At 42.7% G+C, this 13,085-nt stretch overlaps 1 protein-coding gene across 1 annotated transcript in view; it reads left to right on the forward strand.

Annotated features, from left to right (window-relative positions):
- The window catches only part of CARMIL3 (capping protein regulator and myosin 1 linker 3), a 1,220,401-nt gene that overhangs the window by 384,681 nt on the left and 822,635 nt on the right, over positions 1-13,085 (forward strand). Inside the window, exons 6-7 of the mRNA XM_069238205.1 lie at positions 5,646-5,743; positions 11,977-12,047. Of these exons, the coding sequence (XP_069094306.1) occupies positions 5,646-5,743; positions 11,977-12,047 (169 nt within the window). The remainder of the gene's footprint in view (positions 1-5,645; positions 5,744-11,976; positions 12,048-13,085) is intronic.

Genomic DNA, 13,085 nt, shown 5'->3' on the forward strand with positions numbered 1-13,085 from the left:
GGGCTAAAGTAGAAATTGATGGACCCAGATTGGCAAAAATATATGGAATGGTTTGATCTGTGCTTGCTCCAGGAAACCTGGTTATTAGAACCATCACATAAGCTAGGCTACAGAACCTTTTTGCGTTTATGCAGTTGCCTCACCAAGATGTAGACTGTCAAGAAAACTGGCTGTATGGACTAAACTTTCTCTCCACATTTCTATTGATGGGCTGAAAATAGCCTCGAGTGACATTTTAGGAGTAAGAATAAAAAACACAGAACCGAACTGAAGTAAACTTGTTTAATGTCTATACCAGACTAAGGATGGCTGATGTGCGGTCCCCAGCGTTGGAAATGCTAGATTATCCTCTTGTTACCCTAAGCAGTGATCATTGTAGGTGGTGGTTATGGGCGGCAAGCCTGTAATGACAGGACGGAATCCAACACTCCCTGCTCATTTACATTTTTAAAAGGCAGTACCCAGTCGAAGATCGACTACGTATTGATTAGTGTGGCACTCTGAGGCAGGCTAACAGATTTTAAAGTAGAAAGCAGGCAACATAGCCGTCATCTCCCATTATGCTTAGTATTTCAGGAACTCTATTTGGGACACGGATTCCTGATACAACTATCATGTTAATTCAACCGTAGCAAGTAATCATAGTTCAGTTAAGTGGTCACATATTGTGACCAAATTAAACACCATGACTTCGATTTACAATGTATTTTCCAACATTTTGTCTCCATTCATAGATCGCCTGCCCTCTGATATTCCTATGATAGATATCCATTGATCTCGAATTGGGAATTTAAAACCACACCTAACTAAGATGCCCTCGAAAAATGTTAAAAGTGGAACATCCAAATGCCCTCCTTGTAGTCCGTGGTACAAGAAGGACTGCAGAGCAGCCAAGAGGCAACTGATAATGGCTTGAAAGACCAAAAGTACTCAGGCAGTGCGAGAAGCCAGAACAGAATACAAGAAAGTGCTAGCCCTAACTAAAAGAATATGGGACGAGGCTAATTGGAACAACCTGATTCTTGCAGCTAAATACAAAGACCACATTAGATTCTAGAAAATACTGGCACATGGTAGTAAGGATGCATATAGAAGCACAGAGCACTGTCTGGATCCTGGGACCTGGAGTCGACATTTTACCCACCTTTAATCTGATTGTATTGAATACCTTCAGGCTCCACAAGAGCCATTTAATGGCCAACTAAACCGAGACATAAAATACGTACCCCATTTTAGTTTAGAAGAGAAGCTATTTACGCCATGAGGCCAGGAAAAGACCCCGGCCCTGATAAAGTACCAGGAGACCTAATAAGGTACGATAGAGATGTATGGGCACCATATGTTAATTTATTATGCAATCCAATGGCTTCAGTAGCCCCAGTGCCCTATATGTGAAGCGGGGCCTATATACTCCCCTGCTAATTATAGACCAACAAGTCTAATTCATTCCCTGCAAAAAGTATTTGCTAAACAGGGCATAAACACACACAGCAACTGGATAGACAAAAATAACATCTTATCACCTTCTAAGGCAGGTTTTAGAACAAATATTAGTAAAATTGATCAGGTATTTAGGCTCTGAGCGGACGTATACCAAACTGAAGGTATGCCACCTGTATGTCACATTTGTCGACTTAAAAGTGGCTATTGATCTTGTCCCAAGGAGCTTCCTCTGGGACTGTCGCATCAAGACAACTATGCCAAAGTTCGCTGGGGCCCAGGTGGTGAACTTACAGATGCTATACCCATTAATACGGATGTGAGGCAGTGATGTGTGTTGGCACTCACCCTTTTTTCACTGTATGTCAACAACGTTGTAAAGCACCTGCAGAAGTGTAACCATGAATTCCCGAAACTCAGCAGAGCTTCAGTACCTGCATTACACTACAAAGGTGATACTATGGCCCTCATTATGGCCCTGGTGGTCCATGGACCACAAGGCCCATCGTGGCGGTCCCACTGCTGAGGGACCAGCAGTGCAGACCACCATATTAGGACCGCAGCGGTTTGGCCACTGCCAAACCGCCACATCCCCGTCCATCCCACCTGCAGCCCGGAGGGAGTCGGATGACTACCGAGGTCATTCTGACTCAGGACACCGCCATCATTTAACTGGCGGTTCCATCGCCACAAAATGCTGGCGGTAGGGTATCCCGACAACAGGAACTTGTGTTCCTGTCACTGAGATACCCCCCCAAATACCTACGCACACACTCACAACATTCACCCCCATAGATACGAATACATATCCATACACATCACACATGCACCCATAATCTCCCACCCCCTCCCTTCACCTACATCAATACATACACACACCTGCGCACACTCACTCACATCTCCCTTCACCCCTTACACATTCATCCATGCACACACCCCAAGCACCTGTCCACATGTATATACACAAGCATCACCATCATAACATTTACACACAGGCACACATGCACGCACAGACCCCCCCCCACATTCATGACATGCATACACACAACCATTCACACGCTCCCTTCCCTTGCGAACAGCATTTGCCTTGTCTGAATAGGTGCTCCTCCTTTAGGGGAAGGGACCGCGGTCCCAACGCCAGCATCGCCACGCCACCAGAAGACCACCACACAGAATTACTGGTTGCAATTCTGTGGGCGGTCTTTTTTCCAGCATAGCGGTTCCGGCAGTGGAACCGCCTTAGCGCCGCCAACCACGGTGATGAATGCTGCCGGATATCCGACCACCGGCAGGGTGGATATCCGGTGGCAGTCATAATACGGTGCTCGGAAGGCTGTCTTCCGGCGGCCGCAGATGTGGTGGTCTTGGCAAAAGATCCCCGCAGTCATAATGAGAGCCAATGTCACTATCCCAGAAACCAAACGGTTTACAAATGTTACTTGATATTATCCCCTACCAAAACAAAATATATAGCCATCAGACCACACAGGACCTTTAGAAGGAATATTGTTGTGCAGTAGCTGGTGTATGTAACTAATTTCAACTACCTTGGCATAATGTTGGATTCAAAACAGTCATGGAGTTCTCATATAAATAAATGTAAAACAGTTCTTGCCCAAAGTTCTATGGCTTGTCATTAGAAAAACATCAAGCCACAACATCTGAAGCAACTCTCTGGCTCTTAAAGTCCACAAGTATAAGGCCCAAACAGCAGCACTCAATGGGGCAGAATTGTGGGGAGTCTGGGTAAACTTACTTTTACCCAGACTCCTTACGTTTATAAGGATGTTGCTATGCCTTCCTAAGTGTTCTCCCTTGATCCCAGTGTACCACAATATATTTTAAAAAATAGAGAATTTAGCAGTCTTGAGACCTTTTCTTTTTTAGGTAAAACTGTGGGTCACACAGGAACTTGCCATTATAGGTAGGGAATAAGGGAACTGTTGGGGCTCGATGGACACCTTACCTTTCCCTGGTGTGGGTATATCCAGACCTAGTTTGCCAAATTGGGCTTAAGTTGCTTCTGGAATGACTCAATTCACTGACCGTCTACTCGAAGAAGCTTCTGAAGCGAACTTAATGGAAGTATGTTTTAAATAGTCTCCATCAAAATCCAAGGCTGGGAAGGCTTTCTGTACAGTTCCTAAGTGTTAAACCGAGTGCAGGCTTTGAATCATACATAGACATTGTCCAGCCCCAATTAGCAAAAACACTGTATATGAAGTTTCAATTTGACATTCTTCAGAGAACATCTTATGTGGTGAGTTAGAAATCTGAACTCTCCGCTAATGGGGAAACTAACTGTACTGTAGGCACTTTAAATGCCAAAGAAGTCTTGCTAGTTATGTTTTTCTCCTCGGTGTATGCTAATCCTAGAAGGAAATGACTTAGGCCAATTTGCTGTAATATGGTGTTTAGGGAACACCTAGATACACTAGTTTTAAAAACATATACATCACCATCTGTAGTTTTCGGCCTTAGTAGATACTTAATTGCAGTAGTGTTAGTACAGAAGAAGAGGAGTCCGAAATTCTAATGTATTGGTGGAGTATGATTTTATTCCATATGTATTATGATTTTACTGTTAATGAGCACACCCAAATGAAATGATGATATATTATGAATATTCTGCCCTCATATATTAGTAATCTGTATTATATAGATGAACACGTTGCATGTGTGATGTTTATGTTTTTTAACCGAATGGTCTTAAGAACGGCCGAGCACTCCTGTGGCCATTCTTGGGACCTCCGGTGCCCAGAATTAGAACAGCCCTCGACAACTTGTGTGTGGTGGGCCAGATAAACGAGAGGGGCCATGTGAGATCGGAGTAATGTGGTTAGACGTAGGAGGGAGCCTGTTATTTAGGCTCTATGGAAGAGCGTTCGCTACACACCATTACCGTCTATGTTGTGCCTGATGTGTGTGTCTGAGGTAAGCTTTAGTTTACAGATGAACATGCTGCTTCGTTTCTGTCTATATAAGGGAATCATTTCCTTCTGTGCTGTGTCTGACGGAACCAGTGTTTCTGCTCGGTGCTTTCTATCGGAGTGAATTGCATTAGTTACTTTTTGATAAATGTTCTGTGTGTAAATAGTCACTGGTCAGGCTCATACTGATATTTAAGGACAACATATTCAGGATATGCACATAGTGTATACTTTGTGTGTGAGGACAGTGTACATAGCTTCTGCTTAAATTGTAGCTGTTCTCACTGGTGAGCAAATAAATTGCCTCTGCCTTTGTGTGCGCGTTGTACACAGCCTTTGTGTAGGGGCTTGCGCTGCTGTTGTCTGTTGTGCACCTTTATGTATGGGTATTGTACTGGTTATGTCGTTTGGTCATAATGTATATGTCGTTTATAGTTAAAGCGGTTTGAGAAATCCTTTTTTCCCAAAGGAGACAAACTCTTGACACTGTCAGTGATTATTGTAACCTATGTTGAATTTATTTATTTTATATGTGATGCACCAAGTGGTGCTATTGGAAGTTGGTTACCCCTTCGCCTTTTATCAAATGTGTCTCAGTCCTGATAATGACAGGTATCATTCTCTTTCTACCGTACCTAAGACAGCAGCCATACTTTCCAGCGATATATGGCCAGGTCGTCGATCTGTAGTACCAATGTCTGGGCCACCTATGTTGTTTAAAGCATTACTTTATTATTTCATTAAGGTGACCTGCCCCTTTCGACCTGGACATGTTCAGCTTCTGTTCTCACCATTTCATTCTCCTTCAGTTTTGAAAACAAAAAGGGCTGAAGGAAGAGCAATACGATTAAATACTGAACATTGACATGGTTAAATCTGCTACTCTGAGTTATTGGTTCAATTTTTGAACCACACCCATCTAATTTTCCCAGGAAGTATAGTCCCAGCTTCTAGATTCTCATAGGACATGAGATGAGACAAAGATTTTGTAGAGAGAGAGCGAACTGTCTAACAATTGGATGGAGGAGTGCTTGAACTGTACATGCAAATTTGCAGCTGCAGCATTTTTAAATATAATTTTCGTCTTTACTTTCATTGGTCCTAAATGGTTGTCAAGCAGGGAGTTCAAGGAGTAGTGTAACCATTATACAGGTAATTACTGTATCTGTTCCCTTCTTTTCTTTTCTAAAACAAATTCGTACCTGCCTTGTGTTCTCTACAGCTCACTTTTCTCTTAAGATATTCTTCACTGGCTTTTCTTTTTTTTGTCTGTAGATGTTCCATACGACGAAGGAATCCAGAGACACCAGAGAGCACTAGAAATCCTTCACCCAACTCTGAAACATCTACTTCGACCACCCATAGTGTGTGCGGTAAGGTAACGTGCACATCTCCAAATAAGAGCACCTGCAGAGAAGCGGGTTTTGCATTGCATACTCCAGTTCTCTTCATAATACGCAACGAATGTCAGGTTTATAGAGGAGAATGAAAAGGTTTTTGACTTTAAGAAGATTTTCAGAAGTGACAGACACTTAAGCGCTTTTATACTTTTACTGATTTTCATGATGTTATTCTTGTTATATGTCACAATCAAACATTATTTAGTGCTGTTGTGTAGACATAAGAAACACCGAGCTGAAGAACTTAAAAAAGGATCTCAAAGGATCCAAGTGCAAAGTCTTAGAAATAAATATTTCAAATTCCAGTTCTAGAAGTCGTGAAAGCCATGGAGCGTTGCACTAAAGGGTATCTTGGATGTGTCATACAATGATGCTCTGTTTGTGAAACCCTTTGTAAGAACTACCCAGAATTCCCTTAAATTGCATCCACAAAGTGATTTGTGTGACCTTTATAGGTCAGACAAATGGGTCACTCATTACTAAGCAAGCTTTTTCCCAATTGATTGTCCACTGAATTAACTTGGTATTTTCTGATCCTTCTACATGCAGATTCTGCACTTAACAAATCCTCTCCAGTAACCAAACTGGATCTGGAAAACTTGCAATAGCTCCACCAGTGTCAGCAAATGGCACTTAATGACTCCGGCAGTGCTACACACCTTATAGAAATGATTTCCCAGTTGATCATAAAATATCACTTTGAACACTATTGCTCATTTCTTTTTTCTGCACCCCACAAAGCAGATCTGGGATGTCTCTCATTTTTTTACTAACTTCATCAGATGCTCTCTTAGGCAGGATACATTTAGGGCCATATAACCCCTAAAAGTTTCATACTTCATACAATTTCAGACCTGTATGAAACAGATGTTGATCCCAGATTTTCACATTTATGGCTCAGGCCAGCCAGAGAAGGGACCATTCCCATCTGCGATCTCCTTTTACACGAGAGTCTTCATTTTGTCAGTCATCACACTTAAACCAGGGACAGATCTGAAAATCTTCAGGGCTGCTCCGCAACTACAATGTCTGCATCATCTTCAGAGCTGGTGTTGGTTTTGGAGAATGTATGCCGAGATCACGTGGCAGCCATATTCAAGATCTTCTGCTCTGGTCTGCCTCACTAAGGTACTCCTTATGGCCCCAAGGAGCCTTCGGGGTCTCCCACCAGGCCTCCGTCAGCAGCTCCTGCCTATGCCATAATGCGGGTTGGCCCAATTCGGATCCCACACAAAGCTGCTTTCAGCACTGGAGGGCCCTTCTGTAGCTCTATCAACAGCTTTGCCAGTTTTCATGGCACCAATCCTGTTGTCAGCACCACGCTGAATGGTGCTGGTTCTGTTGTTGCCTGTTTGTGCCTCCAAGACAGAGAAAAATTTGCCAAGCTTGATGTCCTGTTTGGTTCCTATTCTAGTGTCATTCAGATGCCCACAGTTGTGCCCTCACTGATGCAAGGCTTAGAATCCTCTTCCTTCATTCTTTATAAATGATGGACTCTACGTTTATTTACAGAATACTAGTAGCTGGACACCTCTCAGGAACTAAACTCGAGTTGAAGTGTTCCTCCAGTCCTCCTACTAAGGAGGTTACCTTTTTTAAGGCAATTATCTTCAGTGTCACTGAAGTACGAGTACTCTCCCTTCTTATTGAACAATCCAAGGCTAACATGTTGACCTAGACTTCGCAGCCTGCCTCATCTTCATCTGGGCTGCCTCTGTATTTTAATGAGGCCTCACTGGAATTGGTGTTTGTAGTTTTGGACAAGCCCTTCCTCCTCCTTGTGTGACTTTTCTGGTGAGCAGGTGTCACAAGCCAAAGCCTGGGAACCCAAAGATCCTTTCTGCCCATCATTCACCTGAGAGATTGAATGTATAGGCATAATCGAAGCAGCCAATTAAAGTTTGCATTCTTGACTGAACATGGCTTACTCGATTGCCAGATCCATATACATTTGCATTGCCATTCAATAGCTGGCCTGGATGTGTTTCACCATTCGGGTAACATCCAGGCAAACCTGATGCACATGAGGTTCAACAGCTCCAGACTTTTCAAGGACTTGTCACTGTACCTCTCTAAACAAAGCCACTGTATGGCAAACTCGGTTAAGTTTTGCTTCCCTGGCCCACTAGTTTGAGCAGCAGTATTGAAAGTTCTGGGGGTGTTCTGTGGGCAGCCCTTTTGTCAGACATGTCTATTTCAATGTGTTAAGCAGTTGCAGCAGGTTTTTCACACCTTCAAGAGCCAGACTGTTGCCAGAGGCAAGCACCACCAGCATAGCAGCCCTCCTCCACTGCCTCTGTCATGTCCCGGTCCCAAAACAACATCTCTGGAATATACAGAGGCAAACTAACAACTGGAAAACCATTACTTTGGACCTCTGGGTTCTACACGTTGTGGAGAATGGACATTTCTCCTTACATTGCTCCCACCTGGCACTTTAGAAATGTATGGTCAAATCCTCTTCAAGGAGATGCTGTCTTTTCAGAGCTTAGAGTTGTTTGGTTTCTGAGGCGGAAACATGCCAGGAATGTTACTCACTCTACTTTTTGGTCCTCAGGAAATATGTGGGACTTTATCCCATTTGGATCTTTGAGTCCTAAACTCCTCTGTCTTCAATCAGAAGGTCAAGGTGCTTTCCCTTTCTCAGGTTCCACCGGCGCTAGAGTCTGAGATTTGGATGAAGTTGCTTGATCTGCAATGCATATACTTTCTTATAATGGTGCTGCAGTCTCAGAGAAAGTTTCTGTTGCTAGTGGGTTCCACTCACCACCAGTTTGAGATGCTTCATTTTCGTTCATGCTGGTGGTTGTGGCACACCTGATCAGGTTGGAGATGTATTCTGATACCTCAAAGAATGTTGGAGGCGGACTCACCACAGCTCGTGTCGGATCAAAGCATGATTTCTTTACTGGTGGATGTGGTGTTCTTGGTTAGCTACCTCAAGTCTCATCTCCAGTTCGCTCAGTGCTTTCTTTTAATTTGGGCAATTTGGGGCATAGTGGCTCTGAGGGTGTTGCTCCCTGTGCAATGATTCTGGGAGATTGAAGATATTATCCCAGTTCAGGTGGGGGCTCATCCTGTTGCTCTGACAGTGGTGAAGGCTGCTGGGCTTCCTGAATTCTGCTTGTCCTGCATGCCCAGTGACACGTGTGCATTCAATGTGTCTATGATTTTAAGATCCTTTGATATAAGATTCTGATTTCTCCAGACATGCCCCAGGACTTGTACTGGTGGCTAGTATAGAACCATTTAATCTGTGAGAAGCCAATTTGTCCTCCATCAGCTGTCGTCGGGTTGTGTCATTGTTCTTAGCTTGGTTGGGGAGGTCATTTGAATGCCTTGGAAATTGAAAGTCTTTGATCTACTTCAAAGTAAATATATTTTAACTGCAAGCAATGTGGTAGTCCCCAAGGGTTTTTTACCTTCTGTCCATGTCTGGTTATGCTTGAGGCTAAGTAAAGCAGGTAGTGCCTTTGACTCACCTTTTGAAGTTTTTGATATCCTCCCTTCATACTGTCCATCCAGGGAATCTATTTCTTCAGGCCACTGGTTACGATTGTGATATGGTCTGCTGAGTAGAAGGTGGAACTGCTTGATGGGTGGTTGTCGGATTCTTTTGTGATTTTTACTTTCTTAGACTTGACAAGGCTTTGCTGTGGACACTGTAAAAGGTTATCTATCAGCTCTGTGGCCTGTCTTTCCTGGATTAGTCTTCATTGTTTGAATTACCTGTTCTGATGCAAATTTTGAAGAGTCTGCCCCATTTTATTTATCAGTTCATAATGCTCCAGTGGGATTTTATATGCTTCTCAAGTTTTTTTGTGTTAGTTTGTTCACTATTTTCGGCCATGCAACAGCTGCTGTCTGATACTCCTTTCTCTGAAGATGACCTTCCTTTTTGCTGTCATCTTGGATTGGCAAGTGATCAAACTGTATGCACTTTCAGTTCATCCTCCATTCAGCTCATTCTTTCCCAACAAGTTGATTCTGTCTAAGATGGATGGTTTCTTTATTCCATGTCATCAGATCTAACATTCAGTGGACATTCTTCCATCCATAAAATCCTACCAAGGATGAAGAGAGACTGCAAAGTTTGGACTCTTGTTAAGTTCTGTGCTTTTACATTAACAGAACTTTGGACCATCATCTTGATGATCAGATGTTCATTAGCTTTTCGAGTGCAGAGAGTTTCAAGGCAGTACAAAAGAGCATAATGTATTTCTGGATTATCCTCTGCAATACATTGTGCTATTTCCTAGTCAAGAAAGAGCCGGCTGCAGCTCCACGATGTATTCCAGTTGCGTGAAAGCTGCTTCTTCTGTTGTGTGCAGTGGTGTACCCGTTCTGGGCATCTGTTGAGCTGTGACATCAACCTTGGTCTACACGTTCACAAGGGGCTACTGTCTTGATTATAGGTCTCTGGAGGTGGTCATTATTCTGATTCATGCTGCAAGATATTTTGGGGTAATCCTCTCACCAGCTCATCTCCTTAGGGGCACTCCTTGAAAATTGGTTTCAGTGCAGAATCTTTGAGTACAGCTATCCTTCAGAAGAACAAATTACTTAATTTTGGTAACAATCATTCTGCTGGATACTCTATCTGCCCACAGAATCCTAACTGCAAACCCATTCTAGAAGAGTAATTTTGCAGATTTTGTTAAGAAGGTCTCAATCTAGATCTGTTGTTGTGTACTGCCATCATTCATTCAATCAGTGTCGGTCTCATCTTTGCTTCTAACAGTATAGAATCACTGAAGTGGAACTAATGTGAACCCAGAGGATGGTGTAATATATGGCTCCAGGACATTATATCTGGAGGCTGGTCCATGGCTAGACCCTTGCTTCACCATCTGTCATTGCTTGTAAACTCCTGCACGTTGTCTGGATCCAATCTGGCACCAGGATGGATTTGTGAATTGAGAGATTTAAGGGAAGATAAAGTATCCCTTCAAAAGCATTGTTACCAAAGATAAATAACTTGTTTAGTAAGCCTGCAAATGCTATGGTATGTTATGTTAAATAGACTTGTAACACACAACAGCTACCTAAAACGGGTTTCCTGGCACTGACGGCACTGACTGAGGGAGCTGGCTGAAACTCAGGGTTCTCTGAAAGATATAATCCTATAATTATCTAAAGAGGTGCGTTTTTCATTGCTTCCTAAAACCTAACACATTGTTGCTCAACAGGGAGTGTATTTCTGTAAGCCTAGTAATGCTCATGCTGCAGCATTTTGTATAACCTACAGCTTTTTTATGACTTATGCTGGGCTACCCAGATACAAGGAGTTGCCTTAGTAAAGGTGTGATAGAATTATGCCTTGGACCACTATCCTCCGACACCCCAACGGAAGCCATTTAAGCTTTTTCCTAAGGGATCTTAGCAGCCCAAAGAACATGTCTGATACCTTCTTTGTCTGGGAACCCATGGTCAGATCCTTATCCAGGATAACACCAAGGCTGTTGACTTCAAGTTTAGGAATGGGGGTTCACATAAACGGGGGGAGGGGCATAGGAGTTGGTCCCATTTCAAGGGGTTGTTTCCAACTCCAACACCTCTGTCTTTGCCTAATTAACACTAGGTAGAACCTGTATGTCTGCCAAATCTCCACATGATGTCGGCTTCTTTCATATCTTGAGTAAGCATAGGTATATAGACGTTTAACTTTGCTTGTACATAGGATCATACTAATGTCCTTCAATGAAAGATGAAGTTGAGCTTACTCAGCAAGGCTAAGTGGTGGGTTTCTATGGTTACTTATGTTCATACAATATCCCACAACTTTGATAAAACAATTGTGTTGGAAATACATCTGTTTTAAGACTGGCCAATACAGGTAAGTCGGGAGGTATCTAGGTGTTTGAGTAGGTGCAGAGTGGAATGGCTAGTATGTGACTTTTCAAAGAAGAAAAATATCAAATTAAACTTCTGCTGTGACTTCCTAGATGTCAGTGGAGGGTAAGGTGAGGGTTCAAGAACATACGTCGGTGAAATGCACAAGAAATGTACTCTGTGTGCTATCACACCCTGCAGATTTGTTGTTACTGTTTCCAAGGTAAGTGTAATTACTTCTGAGTGGAATTAGGGAGATGTATATTTAGAAACAATTGTGTGAGAAATGCTGTCGATTTTACTTTGGTGTGTTTTGGTATCTCCTGTGTTGAGCACAACCATGACTGACTTATTTACCTTCTTGATGTTTGCAGGTGGTTTCTCAGAGACTTATGCTGCTTTATGTGATTACAATGGCATGTGCTGTCGAGAAGAGGTGCAGTGGGTAAGTTTGAGAAACTGCGAGTAGAGGAATAGCTGATAGACTCATGTTTAAATATACTAAGTATGCATGCTGCTAGGCAGATGAGAATGAAGGGACCAGGATGTATAAGTGTATAAACACCAACATAACTATTACATTTTAAGCTAAAAAAAATAAGTGGCTCCCTTCTTAAAGAATAAACACATTGACCAAAGCCCAAATTGAAGAAAACAGTAACAAAAAATTTGGGCATGGGTGTTTTGGGGCACAGCTGCAGGATGGCAGGGAACGTAAGGATGTAGCATAAGAAGGCTGTGTGGAGAAAGACGATGGGTTCTTGGGGTTAATCCCAATGGAAAAAGGGGGGCTCAAGAGGGGAGGAAGATCAGAGGCCGTGGGAATTGGTTTTGTACGCCCAGGGGAAAAACATAAGGGCTACAGAGGCACAGGGACAAGGAGGCATGCGGAAGCGCATAAGTAGTAAGGGGAAATGGGTCATACTAAGACTCTAAACAAAATTAGGAGAAAGAAAAAAAATAAAGGGGCTTTGGAGGGGGTGGGGCTCTCCAGAAAAAAGAAAAACGGATGGGAGCTCCTTTCTCCAAGAAAGGCTTTCACTAGGTTATAGTAGTAATCCAGTAAATGTCAGAACATAGCTTTTCACCTACTCACACACAAATATAATGCAATATCAGATGGAGACCGTTGTTCCTCACATGGCTTTTGTTTTTATTAATATTTTTTTTTTCTGACCATCTAAAAAAGCTAATTAATTTGTTAATGGTAATGATTGGTAATGGATGCAGGAGGATAGTGTACCACTCCCTGGTAATTTGATGAAAGACATGTACATCCTGCGTATTTATTTCACCTACAACGTTGTGTGCAGGGTCCAAAAGAAGCTATAATCTTTCCCATTTGTCGCTGTTCCCAAAAATAACAATATATGCTAGGTTATGACGGCCTGAATGGAAGCGAGAATGGGCAAATGGATAAGGATACTGGGGTTAGGGATGTCGGCAGGCTGTAGTGGATCTCTGCTAGGCAAAAATATGGCAA

This window comes from Pleurodeles waltl, chromosome 6 (genome assembly GCF_031143425.1).
Source record: "Pleurodeles waltl isolate 20211129_DDA chromosome 6, aPleWal1.hap1.20221129, whole genome shotgun sequence".
NCBI lineage: Eukaryota > Metazoa > Chordata > Amphibia > Caudata > Salamandridae > Pleurodeles > Pleurodeles waltl.